The sequence below is a fragment of the Scyliorhinus canicula genome, chromosome 4 (assembly GCF_902713615.1).
Source record: "Scyliorhinus canicula chromosome 4, sScyCan1.1, whole genome shotgun sequence".
Taxonomy (NCBI): Eukaryota; Metazoa; Chordata; class Chondrichthyes; order Carcharhiniformes; family Scyliorhinidae; genus Scyliorhinus; species Scyliorhinus canicula.
In genome coordinates this window covers 60,232,014-60,257,684 of record NC_052149.1, presented here as the reverse complement: position 1 = coordinate 60,257,684, position 25,671 = coordinate 60,232,014, and the positions used below count along the sequence as shown (strand labels likewise).

The following is a 25,671-nucleotide window of genomic DNA, read 5'->3' as shown; positions in this document are numbered from 1 at the left end:
CAGCACAGGTGGAAATGATGGTAAAGAAAGCATATGGCATGCTTGCCTTCAAAGGACGCGGTATCGAGTATAAATGCTCAAAAATTGTAAAATAATTCATACCTTCTGATCAGCATCAAAGACTTAAGCTGGTGGGACCAGGTGCTCACATCAGGAAAGTTGCCCTTCAACAATTCAGAGATTCAAACCGATAGGTGTAAAGGAAGCTTTTGTTACAAGGTTAAATAGGTTATGTAACCTACTAAGCGGATGAACGATATTAATTACATTTTGCCATGTGAAACAGATTAGGAGAGAGAATGTTTCTTTTTTAATTGTTGCTCCATGGGTTAGAAGACTTGATTTGAAACATAATACTGCTAAACCATCACCACAAAAACAAAAAGTTAATTATTATTGAGTTCAATTGTTACCAATATTTGTGTAATATTTTATATTACTTTGTTACAGCGTGCACACATAATGAAATGATTCACACCATACAAATATAAAACCAACATAATTCTCATCAGTACCTTATCCTTTGCAGGCTCCCTTTAAAAGTATAAATTCTTAATTGGAATGTTTCAAATTGTTTTCTTCTGGGCAGAACCAGAAATCAAATAATGATAAATTGTTTGAATATCAGCTAATAAATCACATTGTAAAACACTGTGAATAAGGATCACCATCTTGGAGTCATTAATATTTGTTTGATTTCTAAGGCAATTTCAGTTTCTTCCAAAATGGATGGTGTGCACAATGAACAAGAATTATTCCCTTTATTCTACTTTATTTTCACTAAAAGCATCGTACTGAAAAAAAGTTATGGTGATCCAAGTTATTATTTGGAAACTAAGAGCTCATTTTCATTGAGTTCCACAGTGTCAAAAATATGGAAGCCATTCATACATCTTACTGATGATGATGTACAAATATTTGAAGATAATCAATTTTCATATACTGCAAGGCATTTGTGGACAGTGCACTTTATGATACTTCTCTGATATTTTAATTACATTCTAAGAATCTGGGACTCAACTGGGAATCAGGGCCTCCAGTGATTAAGTTAGATGACTGAATTATGATTAACCATCCCTTACATTCAATTAATTTCAAATCACAAGTGAAACTTGTATAGTTATATAGCCACCTGAACATCAAGACTTTATTAGTCTCCAGGGAGAAATTCAAAGTTAAAGTTGTATCAATATAAGCAGCAAACTATTTAAAATTCCCTGTTCCAAAACATGCAATGTGAAAATTACAATATCAAAAAGGCAGATTTTTCTCTCTGATCATCTATACACAACAGTACAAATGTTGACTTTTTACGGATGAGTTGACAAATTAAAACTTACATTGCAAATGACTGCAATATCCTGCTATGTTTGTAAATTTTAGAAAATTTAAATGACTCCATGTCTAAAGATGATGCTTCCAAGAGGCAAAGTGTTAGTGAGGGAAATAGAAGGGGGCCCAGATTTAACCTTGTGGCACATTATAGATGTGCATACGCCACTGGGAGGAAAATCCTTTGCCAAGTACTCTTGGACAGCTAAGAACAAAGCCATACAAAACCTTGCTCATAGGAGTTGACCAGCAGAGATATAATGCAAAAGCATGGTGTGATCTATTATGCAAAGACAAGAAATAATGCACCATGGTTATAGCCTCATGGGATATAATAGATAACTTTATCAAATAGTTTTTATCTCTATTATTGCTCTCTCATAGCTTTCAAAATGTCCTTGTTATTTCGATTGTATTCATTGTACATTTTTGATCCATGAACAAGACGATGATTTGCCAGTGTCTCATGAGCCAAAGTCCATGTTTATTACATTGAGTTCTGAGATTTTTACTGGTGTTATGAGAATCATATTCCACAGATCCATGTGTTTATAAATTAGGCTTCAGATTTCTATAACTGGATATGAAATTTTGTTTTTACTACATGGAATTTTAGGATTTTTCAATCCATATTTGGGCATTGCATTCACTAAATCTATCCATTTAGCACAGGGCTAAATAGCTGGCTTTTAAAGCAGACCAAGGCAGGCCAGTTCAATTCCCATACCAGCCTCCCCGAACAGGCGCCGGAATGTGGTGACTAGGGGCTTTTCACAGTAACTTCATTTGAAGGCTACTTGTGACAATAAGTGATTTTCATTTCATTCCATTTTTCATTTCTTACGAATTCAGGTCTTGTTTCTGAGGCATACTTTACAATTAGAAGCACAAATTTTCATGTAGTTACGACTTGCAAAGGTTACATCCTTTTGAAAATATTCAGCAATACTCTCTGTCTCTAATACTTGCCCTGGAACTCTGGTAGTATCGTAGTTTGTGTCAATATCCAGTTTTTTTATTCCAGGAATGGAGATAGTGACCCCTTCCTGACCAAATAATTCTTTCCACTCTGACATTACACCTCACAAGTATTCCTTATTACCTACTCAGCATCTTTATGCAGCCTGACACTCTGCCTGGCTTTAAGTTCTTCTTTAAGACATCCAAGTGCAATTTTCTGAAAGGTTAATTAAACATTGGTATTATTTTGAGGAAGCTTTTGCCACATCTCAAATACTGACAACATAAAATCATGATAAAAGGAGAAGAAAGCAAAACAAAATCGACCCAAGATACAACTTTAGCAACAAAGTATGGACAACATTCTCCTTTTTGAGCCAAATTCCACTAAAAAAAGACATTTAAAGATGCCAGTACAATCTATTAGCTTCTGATAATATTGACGTAAACACAAATATTTTTTTTAAACTTGCATTTATACAATGCCTTTTCCAAGCTGAGGATGTCTCAAAGCACTTTTCAGCCAATGAAGTATCTCTGAGGTATAGTCACTGTTGTAATGTAGCTAAATGTGGCAACCAGGTTTAAAGCAAGATCCCAAAAGACAGCCATAATGACCAGACAATATGTTTTAGCGGTGATGGGTGAGGGATAAATTCCAACCTGAACACTGTGGAGACTCCTCTTCAAATAGCGGCATGACATATTTTACATGTACCTTGACTTAATGTCTCACATGTAAGATAGCACATTATTTTCTCAGTCTTGCACTGAAGTTGAGATAACGTGCTCAAATTGGTTCAGAGGTGTAAAAGCCAAATTTGACACGTGCAATCATAACAATCTAATACATTGCAGAGTATTAATGAGCTACAGAACACACAGCAATATTGCAGAGATGCCACTTCAAGAGAATTTGTTAGAATGTCATAGAAGTCAACATGTTATGAAACACTGTGATTGGGAGATATTTGGACACCCTAACTGGCAAAGCAATGAAGTACATCAGTTCACATATATAAATAGTGTATAACCATCATAAACAGAATTATATCAAACATATTTATAATTTTTTTTAAAAATCAACATTTTTGAAAGGTATACGTAGGCTGCACATGCATATTGATTTAGTTACTGTGTCACCAGTTTGACCCAGCTATTTACAACCACACTGATGGTTGCCAGGTTTTCATCACTGTAGAAATGCAGCTGTTTTATTCCTGTTCAAAATGCTTCAGTGTTGTTTATCATATCCACACAGATCATTGTTCTTAAATCTGCACTCAATCAGGTTATCCAAAGTTTTTTGCCATTGCCGTCCTTGCAACGTTCACTTGGTTCCTTTGTTTCCTTGATGGGCTTCCTCTGTGAATTAAGGATGGACAATGTATTGCACAGAGATGCCACTTCAGGATAATTTGTTATGTCTCTATGCTAGTTTACAAATTAGAGATATCAGATTCAATTCAGTCAACAAAACCCATATAGCTGGCAAAACATAGCTGTGGAACCAGATTGGAATTGGGTAAATGAATGCACTGAGTCGACGCACACCACAATTAAACTTAACAGCTGAACTTGTTTTTTAGAAAACAATATTGGGCAAATGCGGGAGGGGGAAATGTGAATACACCATGCATGCTTTATTGCGCATTATGAATTGTTAAAGAATGGTCCGAATGAGATATTCAGCATCATGCACATTTTGGAAGAGAAGGTTTAGCACAATGCACTGTAATCATTGTAAGTCCTATATATGAACTTCCTGCGATGGATCACACACACAGCTACAGTAAACCATCAGTTAGTAAGAGGCTTTGCTCCCCATTGCAATCCCATTTTCATTTCTACTGTTGGGCCAGAAATTTGCAGCAAGTCATTTCACTGCAACGACACATCAACTATGCTTGCCACTATTAGCTAATTCAAAAAATAAACCAGAAATTTGATTCTCATCAAATTGCTGGACACTATGACCGCTTCTCTGCTAGAACATCAAAGCTGATGAAAGTACCTTTTTGTCATGAGGCTCCCTGTTGAATTTAATTTCAATTGTGGAATTGCTGGATTTACAATGTTACTACTAATTATTCCCACCCCAGCCATTTAAGGCTATAATTAGTGTCATGGAGGACTTTGTTAAAGATGTGATTTATGGTCCTGACTTGATATTCAACCTTGGAGACCCAGAAAGGGAACAATGAAGCTGTGAAGTTTTACACCAGCAGACAGTGAATTGTACCTAGAGGTTAGTATCTTTTTAACTGTCTTGGCAGCATCTTTGTGCTAGCCCTGCCATCCACACACCTGTTTTTGTTATATGGCAACAATTTTCAGGATACAAAGCAAAATTGACAAAACAGGAGACCACTCATTCAAATGTAAACTGGATAGATTTTGTCCTAAAAATAACATTCCTGGATATGCTACACAAATAAATTAAGACCTGGCATGGAAAGTGTCACATGCTTGAAAAGAAAAAGATGACCTTGAAGCTACGGTTCCCAAACATTCTCCAACATTTGGGGTTTCCCCGTGTCTGGCCTGTTTTAGGCTAATTAATGGAGATTGAATGCAATGCTTAATCAACAATTCTATTATTATTACATTGTGATTCTGAGGATGGAAAAAGGTGAATTGACTTTTGAGTTATCAATTTCTATATTCTTATGAAAGCAGTGCAATAGTAAAACCAGTGGGTGCTCCACAGTTCCTGATCATGATGATCTGTTCTTTATTTTATGTGTCAAGAATGTTTGTATATTTTTCATACCTACCATGTTATTCACTTATGACTCTTCAAAGGACTAATAATAATAATGCAAATAGAACTGGGTTACAATGTCCTCTTCTGCTTGTTTAATTTTAAATGTTAAGTTTGAGGATTATTTCTTCTGTTTTGTCTTTGTCTCTTTTCTCTTGCTTTTTTTCCTCTCTATTCCTCTTACTCACCAATTCACCCATGGCCTGCTCTGATTTTCTGGTTCTCTGTCCTTTTCCTTCATTGGTTAATGAATAATTAGGCACTATGTTTACAAGACCCCAAATGTGACATCAACAGTGCTGCACTGCTGTTGGATTGATGTTCCAGCAATGTAAATATAATGCAATGTCATTGGTCAGTGCAAAATATCTGCCATCAAACTTGCCATTGCAGCAATTTCTGTCCTGTTATTGTCATGTCTAACAGTAGTTTGAAACTTACATAGTGCTACACTATGTAAGATTCTTGCAACATATTTGTAAATATGCACTTTTAGAAATCCCATTAATGAACACAAAAATAAATAAAAATTGTTCAGCAGCCACATAGCTGCAGCTTTCTCCCTACATGCCTCCGACTGAAGAGAACTCCACTCCCTGGGGAGATTCCCCATTCTGAGTCCCATTGGGGCCCCCCCAAGCCTGGTGACCTGTTTCTGCTGCATTGCCCTTAAAGGGACAATCACCACAACCCTTCCCGCTTTACTCCTTCTTCAATAACTAAGTTATAGAAGCATGGAATCATAGAATTTACAGCACAGTAGGAGGCCATTCAGCCCATCGAGTCTGTACCGGCCCTCAATATGAGCACCCTACTTTGGCCCACACATCCACCCTATCCCCGTAACCCCACCCAACCTTTATTTGGACACTAAGGGTAATTTAGCATGGCCAATCTATCTATCGTGCACATGTTTGGATTATGGGAGGAAACCGGAGCACCCGGAAGAAACCCACGTAGACACGGGGAGAACATACAGACTATACATAGACAGTGATCCAAACCTGGACTCAAACCTGGAACCCTGGAGCTGTGAAGTGACAGTGTTAACCATTGTGCTACCGTGCCGCTCATTTAAAAAAAGTTTAGCCCCACCCGGAGCACAAATACCTTCACCAAAAATATATATACAGTATATATATTTTAAACTTTCAGACGCCAATTAAAGGGGATATTTCCTTCCCCTCCCCTCCCTCGCCAACGTCCCCTTAGTTACTTAGTCCTAAATTCTAACAAAGGTCCTTGAGGGTTTTTCTGTCTTTTGTGAGGCGTAATTCCGTAGTCTGAGATGCTTCCATAGGATCAATATTAACAGAAAGTGCAATTAACGGGTACCTCTTCTAGCACAAGCAGTTCATTACTACGGAGACATCAGGTCTGATCAGGTACTTCAGTGCTTGCAGGTTCAAAATCATTTGTTGATGGAAACACTGACTGCTGGAGCATCTCTCTCTTCTCCTCAAGTGGTTCACGTGCTTACAAATGATCCGTCCCTCCATGTCTTGGTACGACAGGGGACCAGTCTTAAGAGACAATAATTCTGGGGATCTAACTTGATCCACGGCCGAAGTTTCATATTATGTACTTAATATGGGTCTTTTATGTTGCAGTGGTGATCGTTCATTGATAAGATCTTGAGGCTTGAGTGTTTAAACAGAAACACTTTTATTGGTAGGCTTTATCTACATACAATTCCAACCATAGGGTGGAATAATCACTGAGCACTATACTCTGTATGCTTCACCCGATATCTATGTCTACGTATTTACATGGTGTATTTATCATATATCCTATGTTTTTCATGTATGGAACGATCTGCCTGGACTGTATACAGAACAATACTTTTCACTGTGACAATAAATCTAAATCTAATCTAAATCTAAATCCTAACAAAAAATGGATGCGTGTCAGTTCCTTTGAGAAAAACAGTGCGAATCCCACCAATGCATTTGTCACAGAATTTTGTGCCTCTTAAAGAAAGGTTTTCCCCCACGGGAATCACCCCCTTAGTGGCCTCCCGCTGATTCACTCTTCCCAGGTAAACTCAACCACTGCAATCACTGTGGAGGTCCATTTAAACGCCGCCCAGCACATTTCACCCAACCGTTCTCCAACCCCCCCATTCCTTGTGTTAGATGGCAAGGCTATTGAGTGGATGGGCACCTCTTCCCCCCCCCCACCTTCTACATCCTCACTGGATACCTCTAAGAAGCTCCCATCATGACATGCAATGGGGTGCGCGAAGACAGACTTCATTATGAAGCCTGGCACTGAGATTCACATCAGTCTATCCTGTGTGATGTAAACTCTTGTATGAGCATTGGCATTCAATGTTTGGGACTTCATCTATTTGGTTGAACCAATTAAACCAAATTAAATAAACTGAAGGACAATTTAAAAGGAGCCTTGCCTCAAAGAGGTACTGTCATCAGTGGCAGTGAACCGTAGCTCTGCATATTTCATTGGCGCAATTGACTTGTCAATGAAAAATGAAATTAGAATTCCATAGAATTCTTACAGCGCAGGAGGGTGTTCGGCCCATCGAGTCTGCACCAACCCTCTGAAAGAGCACCTATCCAGGCCCACTCACCTCTCTCCCCCATCTCCGTAATCGTATAACCCCACATAACTTACACATCCTTAGACATTATGGGCAATTTAACATGGCCAATCCACCTAACCTGCCCATCTTTGCCTATCAAGCTCATGAATGCCTCCTGCGGCAGATGAGGCACAGCTGATTAGAGTGAAGCCTGAAATTAGCATGACAAGCACACATCTGGAGGGCACTTTCATTCTTCTATTTCACAGTCCTGCACATTTATTCCTGAGAGACAAACTTTCCAGGCAACCAGAATTGATATTCAATAGAGCTTAACCCCTTGGTCTTCAGAGTTCTGCCTAAGTATGGGCTTCTACTCACAGTTCAGTTCTGCTTCCCCAAGTGAGAGGGTCTTCATTCCTCATGAGACATTGATGCAGCGCATTCCTGAGAATCCCACTCTACCCTTGCAGTCTGGCGTCTCATGAGGCCCCTCCCAGGAACTTCATAGTCGCTCCCAGTACTGACCCTCAGTATCCACCTCCTCTCACCCACTTTCCACCTCCCATTAAGGACGGGCACTCCCTCAGTGATGATTTGGGCATAAGCAAAGCAAGGAGGACATAGGAAGCAATGCTTCCATACCGGCCTCTTACCACCCTTAAAGCAAGGGGTGCCCCAAAGTAAATAGAAGGTAAGATGTGCTAGCAACCCGTCCTCCCAAAATTGAGCGACTAAACTCCAGCCAAGGCCCCGAGTTGAACTTACCTGTGTCTCACAAGTGCTCTCCGGTGCCACCCGAGAATTGAAGAGTCTGGAGAACCACGGCTGCCTCAGCTGTAAATGATGCTGGGGTGCCCGGTGAATATTCTGTGGCGGGGAAGATCTGGAGAGAGTGCTCGCTAGTGACATGCTAAGGTTCCAGGGCTCCTGCGACATGATTCACACTACTCCACCGGGGTGGAGGGGGTAAAAATGCTGAAACCCAATCCCACCTACAGAATTGCATTTATTGATTCTCTCCGGATTTTGAACCCGCACCGAGTTTCTCACGGGCGGAGAATGCAGGCTCAAAATTATCCCCATATTCTTGCATGGAGCTATTCAACGCAGTCATGTTGTTGACAGAGTTCAGTTCTAGACTGTCCTCTGATCATCTGACTACATACATTACTCTGTTGGCAGTGCCACTCTCCAGTCCCACGTTGACCTTGCTCTGCCAGGCACCATACATTATAATGCATGTAGGCATATATCGCAAGACAATAAAATCTTATGTGTTGACAGTTCTTTCACAATCTTGGTCTGTAACATGTGAAGGAATGGTTGTGGTATTCTGTTCCTGGCATTTAGGCCATGTAATAAAGCTTCTTCTCTTTCCAGCATTTCAATTCAGCATCTTTTTCATCATCCATTTTATCATTTTGGTTCTTGTGCTCTTCTATTAGTGTGACCATTTCAGCAATCTTGTTGCTGCACGTAATCTCAGTTTCTTTGTCTGTCTGAATTGTTGATTCTGCTGTCAATTTCAATGTATTTACCGCTTCAGTTAATTTTTTATTGCCAAGCTTCCTTCTTCAAGCTCTTGTTCTCCCAATTCAATTCTTAACTGGACTTGTTCTTATTTTCCAGTTGCTTTTTCATGGAAGTTTAGCTTAGACTATATCATCTCATTAGTTTCTCCTTCTGAACTTCATTGTGTAATTTTATTTTGTACCTTCTTTATTCTCCAAGTTTGCAGTCAGTCATTTAACCTTGTTTTAATGTCTTCTCTAGAACGTTAATTATTTTTGTTGATTTCTCTTTATATTAAATAGTTCCTAGTTTCTTTTGAAGTTCTTAAATTCCCGGTTTCTTAAAGTGGAATCCATCATGTTCTTACTGGGCACATACATTTCACAAATGGAATCTTTATTCCTACTTGCCTTTTGGCTTCACTGTTGGTCAGGTCTGTCTCCGACAAAGTGTTGACTTGGTTCCGCTCTGTAGCTCTCTTGTTGCCCTTCTTGTGGGGTCTTTCATTGCCCTCCTTCTGGGATATTCTTTTACCCACTTTCTTATATTTTCCTCTTTTGAGGTCTTCCATTGTCTCTTCCATGAGGTCTCTATTGCTTACGGATCTTTTTTGAGAGTTGCCCTCTATCTGACTCTTCTCTAATTTTCCATAGCCATTTGTTGTGGTTGCCACTATTTACTTTGGGGCACCCCTTGCTTTAAGGGTTGTGGTTGCCACTAAAAGTGCATTGCCACTTTAAATGCATCACCTGTTTAAGGGTTTTGCTGCTTTAAGACTGTGTAGTAATCTTTTTTCCCCAAACAGGCTATAGTTGCTCAGATGTAGTTGACTTCCCTTTGCCGGTGTATTTTGCGACAAATATATCAATGCAGGTACAGTGTCTTGGTGTGTTTCTTTTTGTTTACTCTTAAAACTGCAGCACTGTGTTCTAGCGCAAGCCATTTTTTTTTAAGCTTCTGAACTTTTTTTTAACTGCAGTAATTCTTTGCCTTTTATCCAACCTCCTTTTTTAAAAATTTGACGCCACGGGTCTTCCAGCTCCGCATGACCATCGTTAAAATAATGTCCATCAGATTATTAATTGATGCATGTTAAGGTCTGGTTTAAGATTTGGATAGTGGAGCACTAAAAGGAAATGTTGGATAAGCTGGTCTGATTTGCATAGAGGTTAAATGTCGCTAAAATTCTGTATGGAATCATTATAAGTAAATGGCATTCTGGACATTTTACATTAATCATGCACACTTAATCCATAATGTAATAAAACCGTACGACACAGAAAAGGAGGAATTTGGCAAAAATTCAACAATTCGGATTTACAAAATTCATACTTAAATCTACTGAAGTCAGCACCAATGGTGTAAGTCTCAAAACAGGATCAGTAGTCCTACCAGTAACCCCAGTGATTATCTCGCTGTGCCACCTACATTGCCCACCTGCTGGGCAGCCCCATAGACTCTTCTTGACCTGCAAATTTTGAGTCCTACAACTTACATAGAACTCCAATTGTCATTTTAGGATGGAACTGGTTAGAGAGCACATGGTGCATTTCTGGCCAATTCAATTGATCACAGAACTGAAGAAACTCTAAAAGGCAAGATTGCCGCTCCATGCTCCACGAACGTCTGTTGGCAGCCCAAGCTTGCCGCTTTCAGCTGCCGTTGTGATTCATCCAGCCAACATTCCTTTCTAAAAATATATTTTTATTCCAACTCAAAGTACACCAATCACATAATCTTTCAAAAACGTAACACAATCCAAATATTTTGTCATTGTTTCCCACTTTTTCCCCCTTAGCATCCTTCACTCCCTCCCAAACCTCCTCTTCCCTCTCTCCCTCCTTACCCACTCACAACAAACAAATCTTTGAATAGGGATAAGAACTTCCTCCAGCTTACAAAGAACCCCTCCTCTGCCCCTCTAAGAGCGAACTTGTGTGCAACTTAAGAAACTACTTTCTTCATGATTAGTGGAGCCACTTTTCCCAACCACACCAACACCCTCGATGGCTGCATTAATCTCCAACGCAATAGAATTTGCCGCCGGCCAATTAGAGTGACAAAGGCCACAACACCGGCCCCCCCTCCCCCCCCCAGTAGCTCCACCAACTCCAACACGCCGAAGATTGTCACCAGTGGGCATGCCGACATCCTCACCCTCATGATCTCTGACAGTGCTTAAAAAACGGGGTCCAAAAAGCCATTAATCTTGGACAGGACCAAAACATATGGACATGATTTTCCGGCCCTCCCTCCACATCACATAGATAGAACAGTACAGCACAGAACAGGCCCTTCGGCCCTCGATGTTGTGCCGAGCAATGATCATCCTACTCAAACCCACGTATCCACCCTATACCCGTAACCCAACAACCCCCCCCCCAACCTTACTTTTTAGGACACTACGGGCAATTTAGCATGGCCAATCCACCTAACCCGCACATCTTTGGACTGTGGGAGGAAACCGGAGCACCCGGAGGAAACCCACGCACACACGGGGAGGACGTGGTGACTCCACACAGACAGTGACCCAGCCGGGAATCGAACCTGGGACCCTGGAGCTGTGAAGCATTTATGCTAACCACCATGCTACCCTGAACTTGCACCTATCCTCCAGCTCTGGGAAGAACCTGCTCATACGAGCGTGTGTCTTTTGAGCCTTATGCACCACTTTAAACTGTACCAGACTCACCCTAGCACAGGATGATGTCGTATTCACCCAATGCATAATTTCACTCCAGACCCTTCATCCCAATTCCACTCCCAGCTCTTCCTTCCACTTCCGTTTTATCTCCTCAATTGGCACACTCTTTGTATCCAACAACTAGCCGTAAATGTCCGCATTCTTCCCGTCCCTCAGCTCACCCTGTCCAGCAAGGTATGCTCCGGCATCTGATGGAACAAGGGTAGCTCCTTCCACACAAAGTCCCGCACCTGCATGTACCTGAACTCTCTCCCCCTTGTCAACTAGTATCTGTCCTGCAACTCTCTTAACCTCCCTTCCACGAACAGATCCCTAACCAGCTCCATACTGTCCCTCTGCCAATGCCTATACATCGCATCTATTCCCGCCGGAGTGAATCTGTAATTTCTACATATTGGTGCCAGTACCAACATCTCCCCCAGGCCAAAATACCACCTCGTGGGCCACCTAAATGCCCAAATATCTAAACCAGCTTCTGGCCAACCTGAATGGTAGAGCACTCATATTTGCACTCCTCCCTGGGCGTTCACTGGATATACTTCAACTTTGTTTTGCCTATTCGCAGTCGGAAACTTTAATAAACAATTTTAATGAGGTATTTTTGGCATTGTAAACAGTAGAATTACAGAACGAGAAAACAAAAGGGCTGTACAATAAACAAAGTACATAGTGCAATTGCCATAGCCCGCCCCACCCAGATCTGCCTAAATGACTCCCTCTCTCCCAGATGCCTAAACCTCCACGGGTCCACCCCCCACCTGTCTATGAACACCGCCAACTCCTTCGCTATTTCCGACCTGACCTGTGACTTTGGGCTTGACTGACACATCTGAGAGTCGAAAACACCCCATTATTAGTTGGTGTGAATCAAGGTCTGCCGCTGGCCGCCACCATCGTCTTGATAAATTCCACATTGTCCGAATTGGGTGCATAGACCTTTACTAACACAACTGGTGCTTCCTCTGAAACCCTGCTCACCGTCACGTTTGACCCCCTGGGTCCCGCACCCTGCTGGACCCCACAAATGCCACCCTTTTGCTAAATAGGATCACAAACCCGTTCTACTTGGAATCTAGCCCTGCGTGAAATGCCTGCCCATCCACCCCTTTCTTAATGTCACCTGATGCTTCACTCGCAGATGCGACTCCTGCAGAAACACTACTCCACCTTTAAACATTTCAGGTGTGCAAACATCCTCAATCGCTTCACCGGGCCATTCAACCCCACATTTTCCAAGTCACAGTTCCCAGCGGGGTTTCCGGTGCACCCCCCACCTCCCCCCATTTGTGTCTGCCATCCCAGTCCAACGCGAAACCATCCCTGCCCCATTCCCCTTTCTTGGCCAGGCCCACTCTTCCCTGCCGCCACCAAACCAGCAACTCTTATCTTCCCGAAACTACCTAATTGCATTCCGAATCCCCCCCCCAACGATTATCCGTCACAGCACCAGGCCCCACCAGGCCCACTGTGCTCCCATTCACCAGCATCCCTGTTGGTGTTGCAACTCCCACTTGGGAGATCAACACAAAGGCCCTCATCGGAACCACCTAAATTGCCCCTCCCCCACATTGCCTCCCCATCTCCACTCTTCAAAGAGTCCCTGCCCAGGCCCTCCCACCTCCTGAACCCTCGTCCTCCTCCCACTAACAGGGGAAAGACATCCATGCACTCAGAATCATCTCCCATCAACTATAATAAGTACCAAAATGGCCAACATGTGCAAATAAACAATACACTTGCAAACATTGTACAAACATATCAAAAACAAAAGAAATTTCCACCATTAAACCTCCTCCAAACCATGCCCCTTAATAAAGTAATTTGCCTCCTCTGCCGTCGTAAAATAGTGTTCCTTCCCCTTAAAAATCACCCAGAGTTTGGCCGGGTACAACACCCCAAACTGGACCTTATTCTCAAAAAGCACCGCTTTGGCCCAGTTAAAGCTGGTCCACCATTTGGTCAGGTCGGCCCCAATGTCCTGATATATTCGGATCCACTGACCCTCATAACTGCAGTCTCGCATCATCCTCGTCCATCTTAAAATCTTCTCTTGGAATCTACTGTCACCAGCACTTGGCATCTATCGTACTGATCAGTGTGCCCGGTTCAACTTCGGGGCCATCTCGCAGACTTGTTCGTCAACCAGCTTCACAAACGTCTTTGAAACATAGCCCTTGGCACTCGTTCCCTTCACCCTCTCCGGCAGGCCCACGATTTTTAAATTCTGCCGCCTGGACTGATTCTCCTGATCGTCCACCCTCACCTTCAATTCTTTACAGGTCGCCCCAGAATCACCACCTCTGCCTCCAACTCCACAATCAGATCCTTGTGATCCGTTACCGCCCTTTCCACCTCACGGATCATCACACTTGCGATTCCAGGCGCATCTCCGCCCTCTCAAAAGTCCCACAAGGGGGGCTACTGCTCCCTCAATCGCCTTAGAGCAGTCCTCTTGCATCTGTAGCCTATGTTTCTGGAGCTCCCCTTAATCAACATCATCAGCTGCTCCACAAGCGGTGGAGTGGATGATGGTGACGCTCCCGACTGCGCCATGCTTTCTCTTACTGTGCCATGAAGATTCTCCATCTCTGGAGCTGTCACCTTATTTGATTTCTGCCGGGTGTGGTAACCCACTGACATTCCACTTCAGAGGAGAATTCAACCCCCACCAATTATTTTTCACAATCTCCAACAATAGCACCCATTAACGGGGAAGAAATTGCCAAAACCAGAGCCTCCAAGCAGGATCCACCATGTGTGCAACCGAACAGTTCATGGCCACCACCGAAGTCTGGGGATTTTACATGGTGGTTAGCATCCAGGTGGTTAATAATGCTCAGGCAGCGCTGGGCTACCTGTCGGGGAATTTTAGGTTTCTCACTCGGTGAGTACGTTTGATTATAGGGCTGATCTGCTCCTGTCTTGCTTAGCTCTTCCCTATCCACCGTGGTAAGTTGTAGGCTCAGGATTGCTTAAACCTCTGGTCAAGCTGATTGCCAGGTGATTGGGCTGTTTTAAAATGCAAATTTGGCCCCTTTTAGGGATTCCAGTTCAATGTCCAGATTCAGCATGAGCACAACTGGGGTGTTCCAGTTACTGTTGCTGGGTGCCATGAGCTGGCATGGCAATAAGCAGGAAATTTTCTCTCAAAACTGGGTCAACCTTTCTGGACCTCGGTGGTAAAGAGTTTGCCTTGGGAAAGGAGGATCTCCTACATACATACGATGTAGGACTTCCGTGCTGCAGGCTGGTGTGCTTTTAAATGCAGTGGGCAGCCCTGTCTGGTTGCCACATGATTCTGTATTAAGGTGGGTGAATATGTTGTGAAATCTTGTTGAAATTTCTTCGTTGGCCAGTTGGATAGTCGGGGGTTCAAGGTGGCCTTCTCCCAGGTCTCCCTGTAATGCTGATCTTTCCATTGGCTTTGGGCATGGTTTGGATAGGATCTGCCAGAGTGTCCAGACCTATAGGTGAGATGGAAGTTGTCTGCTGTCACTGGTCCCTAACCGGATCTTACCAAAAACATGGGGTCTGGTCTAGGATCATAACAAAACCAAATCAAATGAGATCAGGATGTTAAAACAGCCACTGTCTCTATCTTTAGCGATAGATTTCAGTTCTGATCAAAGTTTAATTTCAACTGTGATCACAAAGGATGATTTTATAAAAGTCTCCACAGAGTATTTGGTTAAGAACCCTACTGGAGCAAAAAAAAAGTCACTGGTATCGTATGTTAACATTGAAAAAGGAACCTTTGTCTTTAGAATAAGTCTGGTGAACAGTTTGTGAGTGCCCTCTGCTGCTCCTCCTAAGATCTGCTGGCTGAGAGAAACCTGGTTAGAAAGACTTAGTAATCTGGCATGTGGCTCATTTCTATACACTAGCATTAAAAATAATGCATCTTAACACATCAGAACTTTTAGTCTATAACAGGGATGGTAGAATTGAGTGAATAATAGCCAGTTTTATTATAATTCATATTTCTATCTTGTAACAAGAACTGAGCTGGTGATTTATTCCTAGTTCCTGGCATTGCTGTTCTGTAACCAGGTGACCAAATCAAGGAGTGGTAACTTTTCCAACCTCAAGAACGCAATTCTCAGCCACCGATAGCTCACATGAGACCAGGAACTTAACATGTGGAAAAGACGCACATGTCCACATCCCACTACTTCATGTACTAATTTGCATGTCATAAATATACAGTGGTACTTGGTCATTGCCGGTTAATTTTAAGAATCAGAATCAAAGCATGCCAATGCAAGAGGTTGGCTGTGAGGCTACCCAGTTACCTGGCTGTCACCCCATGTTTGCAGCGGGCCTTCCTGACACAAACAAAATGCCTTCAGTGGTAGGAAATGGCCTTTAATTGGCCAATTAAGTGGCTCAGTTGGGCAAAAAGCTCATCTGTCATATTATCCGTTGCTTGCAAATTGGCACAGTGGCAGGGTGATGTTGGGCATGCCTTCCTATGTCATTTTAGCAATCCTATCTTCCAGTATCCCCCCAAGAGCTGATAAAATCCAGCCCTCTGTCTCTTTGGTTAAGTTATAATCCCCCTTCGGTGACTAGAAATTACACTGTCGAAAAAAACAGAATTTAATGCAGATTTTTGCTAATATTTATGTTGTTGATGATGATGTTTTTTACATTATACAGTTTACAAAAAAGGACATTACACAAATGTCTCCAAGGACATTTCCTTTTGGTCACTTTCAACTCTTGACAATAAAACATTTTTTTCTCTTATGGTAGGTATCTGAACTATGGTTCAGGTCTTAATCACAAACCAACATGGTCAAAGTCTTGTATACTCCCCAAATGAGAAATAAAGAAAATGAGCTCTAGCCATGTAATGTAACATGTGAAAAGATAAGTCGTGAAAACCTACCAGAATGTTAACTTTCAGGACTCACAGTTCTGTTTGTGTCTTTCTATATGTATAATTATCTATTGCTAATCTTGTGAGTCTTGCTCCATAGTAATCTATGATGTAATTCGAGCCATCTGCAGGTCCAACAATCTAGAGAGAGTTGAAAAAAAGTGAGGACAGTCAATTCCAATAATTTCATTCCACTGACAAACAATTATCCCAAATATAGAACTCTTAACCTCTGGCTTTGAACAGCTGTTTTTAATCAAACAGCTTAATTTAATGGTAGGGTGTCCACTTTGTGGTGGGTTACTTTATTATTATTATTGTATACTTTTTCCATATATGCAGTGAACTCACAGAAGAGCGAATATGATGAATTGAAATGGAGGCTGAAATCGCAGAGGAGAAGAAGTCATTCGGTGCAGAGGCTGAAGAAGGAAAGCAGTAAAGAAATAGTGGTGATAAAAATGTTATTATACCCATGAGGGCAGTACGATAATTTTGAAAGAGATGAAAAGGGATGGAACCAGGGAAGGTGCTCAAAGGAGGAGAAAGTGCCAGAGGAGCAGGAGGGTAAGGTGTGATCCGATCGTAAGTGCCATCCCACCATCCTTCATGGGGATAATGGTGGAATACTTACCAGGCAGGAGACTCGATTAAAACAGAAGTTTGTCATCACCTCTCAGCCAAGTACCATTCAGGCCAAGATGTTGATACAATCATCCACAATAAGTTCATGGATGGCAAGAACCTTGTTCACAAATGAATGGATATTCTGGAGGGAGATGCAGAGAGGAGTGGAGAGAGCTGAACACCTGGTGAAGTCAACAATGTCAGCAGTGGGTAGGGTGAGATGGAGAGGAAGAAGATAGACAAGTTTAACATCCCCAGACGCCGCAATGGGCAGGAGAGTTGGTGAGAAAGTGGGATGGGACTCTTCCGGTGATGGGGATGTGCTGAGCAGATGCACAGAAGGTGGTTCGCCGCCAAAGAACTCAAAAAGAGGCCCTTTTTTCCAAAATAGCTCGCAAGAACCAGGAAAAAAGCATCCTCTCACCCTCTCCAATAGAAGCACATGGTGTGATGCTGAACAACAGTAGTTCCAGATGCTGAAGAGGGACAAAAAGCAGCAGAAGCCAGGAGAAGCGTGCTAATGAGACAGTGGACCCACTAGGTGAAGAAACACCAGCCACACCTGAACGAGAGGTATCCACATATCACACATGGAGCACCTTATCGCCGGAGGGTGGATGGAAGAAGTTCCTCACCAGGGACCTAAGGAAGTACAAAGAAGACATAAAGGCAGAAATAAAAGCTGCGGTCAGGGTGGCAGTCGCGGAGGTCTTGGTCACCATACAGGTGGCCCTGGATATGACAGAGAGGCAACTGGAGGCCCGGGGACCACCATCAAAGAACTGGAAAGGGCCTCAACAGACCAGAGTGACTGTATTGGTGCCTGAGAGATGGAGATAGCAAGATTGGTGCTGATGCAGGAAAGCCTAAAGGGGAAGAGAGAGGACCAAGAGAACCAGTCGCAGCGCCCAAATCGGAGGAAAGTGGGCCTGCCTGAGGAAATTGGAGGCTGGAACCCCACGGACTATGTGGTCCGGATCTGGGAAACCTGGTGGGAAGGGACAGCTTCACCAACCCGCCAGAGATAGGCAGAGCCCACAGGTCACTCTGGCTGAAATCCAAGGCCAAGGAGAGTCCGATGGCCATAATTGCCAAGGTGCACTGGTACCAGGATCGGCAAAGAATCCTGCACTGGGCCAGGCAAACAAAGACCTGCAACTGAGACGGAAACCAGATTAGGATATATCAGGAAATTGGAACAGACCTGGCCAAGCGCCGGGTGGAGTTCAACAGAGCAAAAGCGGCCCTGTACAAAAGGTGAAATTTTGGATGCTGTATCCAGCCAAACTATGGGTCACTTTCTAGGACAGGGAGCATTACTTTGTGGCCGCTGCGGACGGAGACAAAAATGGGCTGGGAAGACAGCAACAAAGTCAACAGTAAAAAGATAACGCGGGAGACTAAAACACCAAGAGACAATTTGCATAGGACTGCAGCATCTCTCTCTGAATTTGGGAGCCAAAAAGCAGGAAGGAAGGGGCGAAGGCAGTGGAGCGAAGAGAGGAGGAGGAGGAGGGGGGTAGATATGGAGCGGGCGAAGGGCAGGCTTAGACCGACCCCAGAAGGGTGGCCATCATACTAGCAAGAAAGCTAGCGGCAGGAGTATAAGTGACCAGGACTGGGGGGGGGGGGGGGGTGTATCTCCCATCATGGTTGGCAACTAACGGGGGGGCGGGTGTTATACACTACCGATGGATTGAGACAATTAGGGATGTAACGGGGGGAGGGGGGGGGCTCAACTATAGTAAGGGGATAGGAGGGGAAGCAGAACCATAGGGGGAACAAAGGGGGAAGTGGGTCCAAGGCTGGCTACAACAAGCTGCACATGGCAACAAGAAACAAAATTGCACCGCATGCAGCCACTTTGGAGGGTCCCCAAACAAAGGGAAATCCCGGAGTGCAGGGGCTCACCTACGTGGCGTACACATAGTTGGCGGCCATGTTGGGTGGCCCCTGGGCAAAGGGAAACCCTGGAGCGCAGGGGCCCAGCCTCATTGTGAGGACGGTGACCACAACCATTTTGGATGGCCCCCTAACTGAGGGAAACCCCGGAGTGTAGAGATGCATCCACAAGCTAAGTATGGTTGATTCCACAAAGGGAGGGGGGAACAAAATACTCCCATTAGAATAGGCTGGCACGTCAGGGGACTTAATGGCCAAGTAAAAAGATCCAGAGTCTTTGCCCACCTGAAAAGTATGAAAGCTGACATAGCCTTCCTCCAAGAGACACACCTGAGAGAGGACCGACTGCGGGTAAGAAATGACTGGGTGGGGCAGATATACCATTTTTGCTACAGGGCGAGAACCAGTGGGGATAGCTGCACTGCTTAATATGAGCATGGTGTTTACCACAACGAGGACGGTTATGGACCCAGGGGATGGTATATCATGGTCAGCGGAGTCCTGGAAGGAGCACCAGTGGTCCTTGTTAACATGTATGCTCCCAAATGGGACATGGAGTTTATAAAGAAAACCGTGGCGGAAATCCCCAACATAGACACGCACCGACTAATCATGGGGGGGGGTTTAGAAATGACAGATCAAATCCCAAACCAGGGAAGACCTCAAATATGGCAAAAGAACTAAGTGCGCTTATGGAACAGATGGGAGCAGTGGACGCATGAAAGTTCACACACCCAGGGGAGAAGGGGTTCTCCTTCTTCTCCCAGGTAAAAACGCGCATTGACTTCTTTGTAGTGGGGAAAGCGGTGCTTCCAGGGGTAGTAAGAGCAGAGTACTCCAGATCATAAGACAGGGTAACATAGCAATAATAATTAACGTTAATCAGCATATTTGATTAATCGACACCTCCCACTCTCGGAGCATGCTGGATAACAGAGATCTTACTGTGCATTGCAGATTTTTAATTGCTCCAATTATTTTCAACTCTGACCTAAGCAATGTTTTGCACGGGTTTATCATCCGATCATGTATGTAAAATCAAAAATACCATTTGACCATTTTATATTTTTTCCACCTTTAATTCTGCTTCAACAAATCTGTTTCTCTTCAGCATTCATACTCAGTGTTCCTCCTCTCCATTTAGAATTTTGCCATTTTGGGACATCTTTCCAATCTAATTTTCCCCACAAAATGCAAAGTTCAAATGTATTTTTCTTTGATCTGCCACTCTCTACATTATTCTATTACATGTTTTTATTACATATTTCCTCAGTTTGCCATACGTCCTAATGGGATCAGAAAATTGTGATATTATTCTACGCATTTTTCAAACTACTTAAGCTTTTGAGTGCATGCAATTCCATGCACCTAAACAGTTAAAAGTGAATTTGTATAGTGGTTTTATTTCTATATTTGACAGCATGAATTAACTACAGTATAAATCTTTACAATCAAGTTTCAGAACTCTAAAAATGGCCAGAAATATGGTCAGCAAGTAAAATTGCAGTGGCTCACCCAAATTCCTGGTGGCTCACCACAGAATCAGGCATGATTCTTCATGGTTAGTAATAAAAATTACATTTGAGTTGTATACCGAGGAGAAAGAAAAAGAGACGTTTTTCAGAGCTACTTTAAAAGTTGACTAACGGATTGTATTGACTTACAAAAATACAAACATTAGAAGTGTACAATGAAAACAGAACATATTGATCAAGGCTCTTGTCCAAATATTTCTCTTTGATGTGTTGATTATTGTCTGTGCGATTCCAGCATTTACAAGTTTTAAGAAAACATGATTTATTTGAGATAATTTTGTTTAATGTAAAAATTTGGTATGTAATTTTTAAACAATTAGAATTCACTGGAGGATGCCTACTAGAAATTCTGTGGACACTTAAGAGTGAGTGACAAGGACATGGCAGATAGAATACAATGTGGCAAAATATGAAGTTATCCACCTTGAGGTAGGAAAAATAAAACAGAATATTTCCTAGTCTCTCGCGGTTCAAGAAACGTTTGCATTCAGAGGGATCTGGGTGTCCTCATACATTAATCATGAAATTTAACAGGCAGGTACCCGCAAGCAACTAGGAAGGCAAATGGCTTGTTAGTAACTGGAGTATAAGTGCAGAGAAACCTTACTCCAACTACCAAGACATTGGTCAGGTGACACCTGAAGTCCAGTGTACAGTGCTGGTGTCCTTAACCCGAGGAAGGATACAAATGTCCAAGGGGGAGTGCAGAAAATGATTCAGGAGACTGAGGGCTACATGGTGGCGCAGTAGTTAGCACTGCTGCCTCACGAGGCTGAGAACCCGGGTTCAATCCTGGCCAGGGTCACTGTCCGTGTGGAATTTGCACATTCTCTCCATGACTGTTTGGGTCTCACCCCCACAACACAAAGAATCTGAAATTCCTTGTTACCCTCGCCCGCTCTCAAACCTTCTTTTCTCCATGATGTTCCTTAAAACTGGCCTTAAAATAGAGCTTTTGGTCTTTTACTTAATATCTGTTTATGCAGTTCAGTATCAAATTATGACTGATAATGCTCCATTGATGCTTGTTGGGATATTTTTCCGATATGAAGAGTACTATATAAATGCAAGCACTTGTTCTTGAAACCGAGGACCCTTGTTTTGAACTGAGGTACGGAATAAAAATATCCAGATATCGGCTCAGTAATCTGCAGAATACTATTAGAACTATTGCATAGTGTACAATGATGCATTTCCCTTCTTATGTAAGTTCAAGGCCCGCCCAAAAGCGCACGAAGCCCCTTCGGATCTAAGAAGAAGCCCCCCAAGAGAGAATCGCTCTCTTGGACTCGGCTCTCGAAGCGGAGAGACCCGTCCACCAGCTGCACCAGAAGCAACTAAATCCAAGGTCAACGCTCGCTATCAGACGGACGACCTTAGCTGTTCTCCTGTACCTCTTCGAAGCCAACAACCTCAGATCCGAACAACGGCCATTGTTCCTCTGACTGAGCGGGCACCCAAAGTTAAGTATAGGCATTAGCGTTAGAGATAGTTCAGTTTGTAGCATTTTGTGCATGAGTAGATATTACTGTGTGTGTGAATAAATAGTATTGACTTTGAACTTTTGGTTCTTTGATCAGTATTCGGGTTTGAACCTTGTGGCGGTATCGAAAGATACCTGTCGACTCTAGAGCAAACGTAATTAGGATTAAGGAAGGTGACCATATTTATAACCATATAAATATAGCAACAAGCCCCACTCGTTTCATCAGAGCGGCTCCATGAATCCAACTCCAGAGTATTATTCCAATGTTTACTAAAATGTGAAGTTTGGGAACTTCATTTAGTGCTAATTTGTATCATTATAATCGTTTTCATCTCAAGTTCATACCAGTCCTGCAGTCTTGCGATCCACAGTTGCAAAGTGATCACAACTGGGACCTGAATATTCAAGGGTATTCAGAAGGGCAGGAAGAAAGGAATAGGAGGTAGGTAGCTCTGTTAATACAGGATAATATTCTGTAAATACAGTGAGAAATTATGTACGATATATGGATATACGAAATAGCAAAGGAAATAAGTCACTGGCGGGAGGGGTTAAAAGGTCTTGACAGTAGCCACGTTGCAGCACAGCCAAGCTGTAGGACGGAATATAAATCAAAAATTTAAAAAATATATATTTTAAGGCATGTGGGCATCGCTGGCTAAGCCAGCATTAATTGCCCATTTCAGAGGGCATTTACGGGTCAATCATGTTGCTGTGGGTTTGGAATCACATGTCGGCCAGATCAGAAAAAGAGGGCAGATTTATTTCCCGAAAGGATGTTAATCCTTTGACAACACCAGTGTGCCACTAATTCTCCTTAATAAATAATGGCGGATTTTAAGAAAAGTACAGCAATAATCGTGGGAGAATTTAATATTCATTCACTTTGGATAAAACAAAGCGCAAAGGTAGCCTGTAGCGTGCATTGATAGAGTATATTGGGGACAGTTCCTCAGAAATGGCCAGGCTAAATTGCCCTCAGGGTCCAAATTACCCTTAGTGTTAGGTGGGGTTACTGGGTTATGGGGATAGGGTGGAGGTATGGGCTTGGGTAGGGTGCTCATTCCAAGAGCCGGTGCAGACTCGATGGGCCGAATGTAAATTCTATGAAAACAATACATTCTGGACCCACCCAGGGAATTGGTTATTTTAGACCAGGTAATGTGTAATGAGACAGGATTAATAAATAACCTAACAGTAAAGGAGCCTCTAGACATTAGCAATCACAACATGATAGAATTTCAAATTCATTTTGCGCGTGAGAAATTTGCACTTTTTTTCTTTTCTTTTTTATAAATTTAGAGTACCCAATTTATTTTGTCCAATGAAGGGGCAATTTAGGGTGGCCAATCCACTTAGCTTGCATGTTTTTGTGTTGTGGGGGTGAAACCCACGGAAACGTGGGGAGAATGTGCAAACTTCACACGGACAGTGACCCAGAGCTGGGGTCAAACCTGGGACCTCGGCGCCGTTAGGCCACAGTGCTAACCAACTGCACCACTGTGCTGCCAGAAATTAGCATTTTAATGTCTTACCTTTAAGGTTTCGAAGTGAGAGTTGGCTGAAGTAGAATGGAAAATAGGTTCAAAGCTAAGATGGTACAGGGACAGTGGCAGGCATTTAAGTGAATTTACGCAACTCAATAAAAATATATTCCATTGAGGAAAAAAGATGCAGTGAAAAGGATGCACGATCCGTGGGTAACTAAGCAAGGATAAGGATGGTATCAACAGAAAATATATAGCATGCTGCATTCAGAAACCAGCAAAAGGAGGGCTTTAGGAAAATGAGGGAAAATTTGGAATATGAGGGAAAACTAGCAAGAAATATAAAAACAGACAGTAAAAGTTTTTCCAAGGAAAGGAAAAGAATAGTGACAGTGGGCATTGGCCCTTTGGAGGGAAAAACTGGGTATTGAAAACCAGAAACAAGGAACTCACAGATAATTTCAACATGTATTTTGCAGTCTTTTCAGAAGACACAAAAAGCATCCCAAGAATAGTACAAAGGCTAAGGGCAAAAGAGATAGAGGAACATAAAACTATCACAATCACTAGATCCTGCCATCTCCTCATATCCCTTGATTCGTAAGCCTCAAGAGCTATATCGAATTCCTTATTGAAATTACACAACATTTTGGCCTCGATTATTTTCGTGGGAGTGACTTCCACAGATTCACCACTCTCTAGGTGAAGAAATTTCTCCTCACTTCAGTCTTAAAACGTTTACCCCTTGTCCTCAAACTATGATCCCCAGTTCTGGGCTCCCCCCACTATCGGGAACATTCTTTCTGAATCTACCCTATCTAATCCTGTTAGAATTTTAGAAGTTTCTGAGAGATCCTCTCTCACTTTTCTAAATTCCAATGAATATAATCCCAATTGACTTAGTCCCACCAACCCAGGCCATCAGCCTGGTAAACCTTCGCTGTACTCCCTCCACAGCAAGAACATCCTTCCTCAGATAAGGACACCAAAACTGCACACAATACTCCAGGTGTGGCCTCACCAATGCCCTATACATTTGCAGTGAAAATCCCTATTCCTATACTCAAATCCTCTCGCTATAATAATAATTATAATATAATAATAATCTTTATTGTCACAGGTAGATTTACAATGCAATGAAGTTACTGTGACAAGCCCCTCGTCGCTACATACTGGTGCCTGTGCGGGTACACAGAGGGAAAATTCAGAATGTCCAAATTACCTAACAGCATGCCTTTCGGGACTTGTGGGACGAAACCAGAGCACCCAGAGGAAACCCACGCACACATAGGGACAACGTACAGACACCACATAGACAGTGACCCAAGCCGGGAATCGAACCTGGGACCCAGGCACTGTGAAGCAACTGTGCTACCTTGTCGCCCATGTTCGCTATAAAGGCCAACATACCATTTGCCTTCTTTATTGCCTGCTGTACCTGCTTACTTTCAGTGACTGATGCACGAGGACACCAAGGTCTCGCTGAGTTTCCACCTCTCTCAACTTACACCCATTGAAATAATAATCTGCCTTCATATTTGTGCTGTCACAGAATGTTAGAATGCAGGTATAGCCAAATAATTAGGAAGGGAAACAGAATTTAGACAGAAGTTAGGGTGATAGAGTAGAAAAGTAGGCAAGTCTTGCAACAACTTGCTGCAACACTCCAGGTATACTATATACAGTTTTGGACTCCTTACTTAAGAAAGTATATATTTGCATGGGAAGCAGTTCAGAGAAGGATCATTCCTGGGATGAAGGAGTTGTCTTCTGTGGAAAGGCTGAGCAGGTTGGGCATTACTCATTACAGTTTTGAAGAATGAGAGATGATCTTACTGAAACATAAGATTCTGAGAAGGCTTGACAGGGTAGATGTTGAAAGGATGTTTACTCCTGTATGGGAATCTAGGGGCACAGTTTAAAATTAAGGTGTCT

At 42.7% G+C, this 25,671-nt stretch overlaps 1 protein-coding gene across 3 annotated transcripts in view; it reads right to left on the bottom strand.

Annotated features, from left to right (window-relative positions):
• Positions 1-386: 386 nt before the first annotated feature.
• Positions 387-25,671, bottom strand: part of tm2d1 (TM2 domain containing 1) — an 89,130-nt gene continuing 63,845 nt past the window's right edge. The window contains exons 6-7 of one of the 3 annotated variants that reach the window (XM_038794320.1): positions 16,709-16,840; positions 387-3,657 (exon numbers count right to left, since the gene is read on the bottom strand). In XM_038794320.1, coding sequence (XP_038650248.1) covers positions 16,730-16,840 — 111 coding nt within the window. In that variant the 3' untranslated portion in view covers positions 387-3,657; positions 16,709-16,729. Of the gene's footprint in view, positions 3,658-16,708; positions 16,841-20,743; positions 20,783-25,671 lie in introns of those variants that run through there. The other 2 variants (XM_038794322.1, XM_038794321.1) reach the window with 2 other exon arrangements.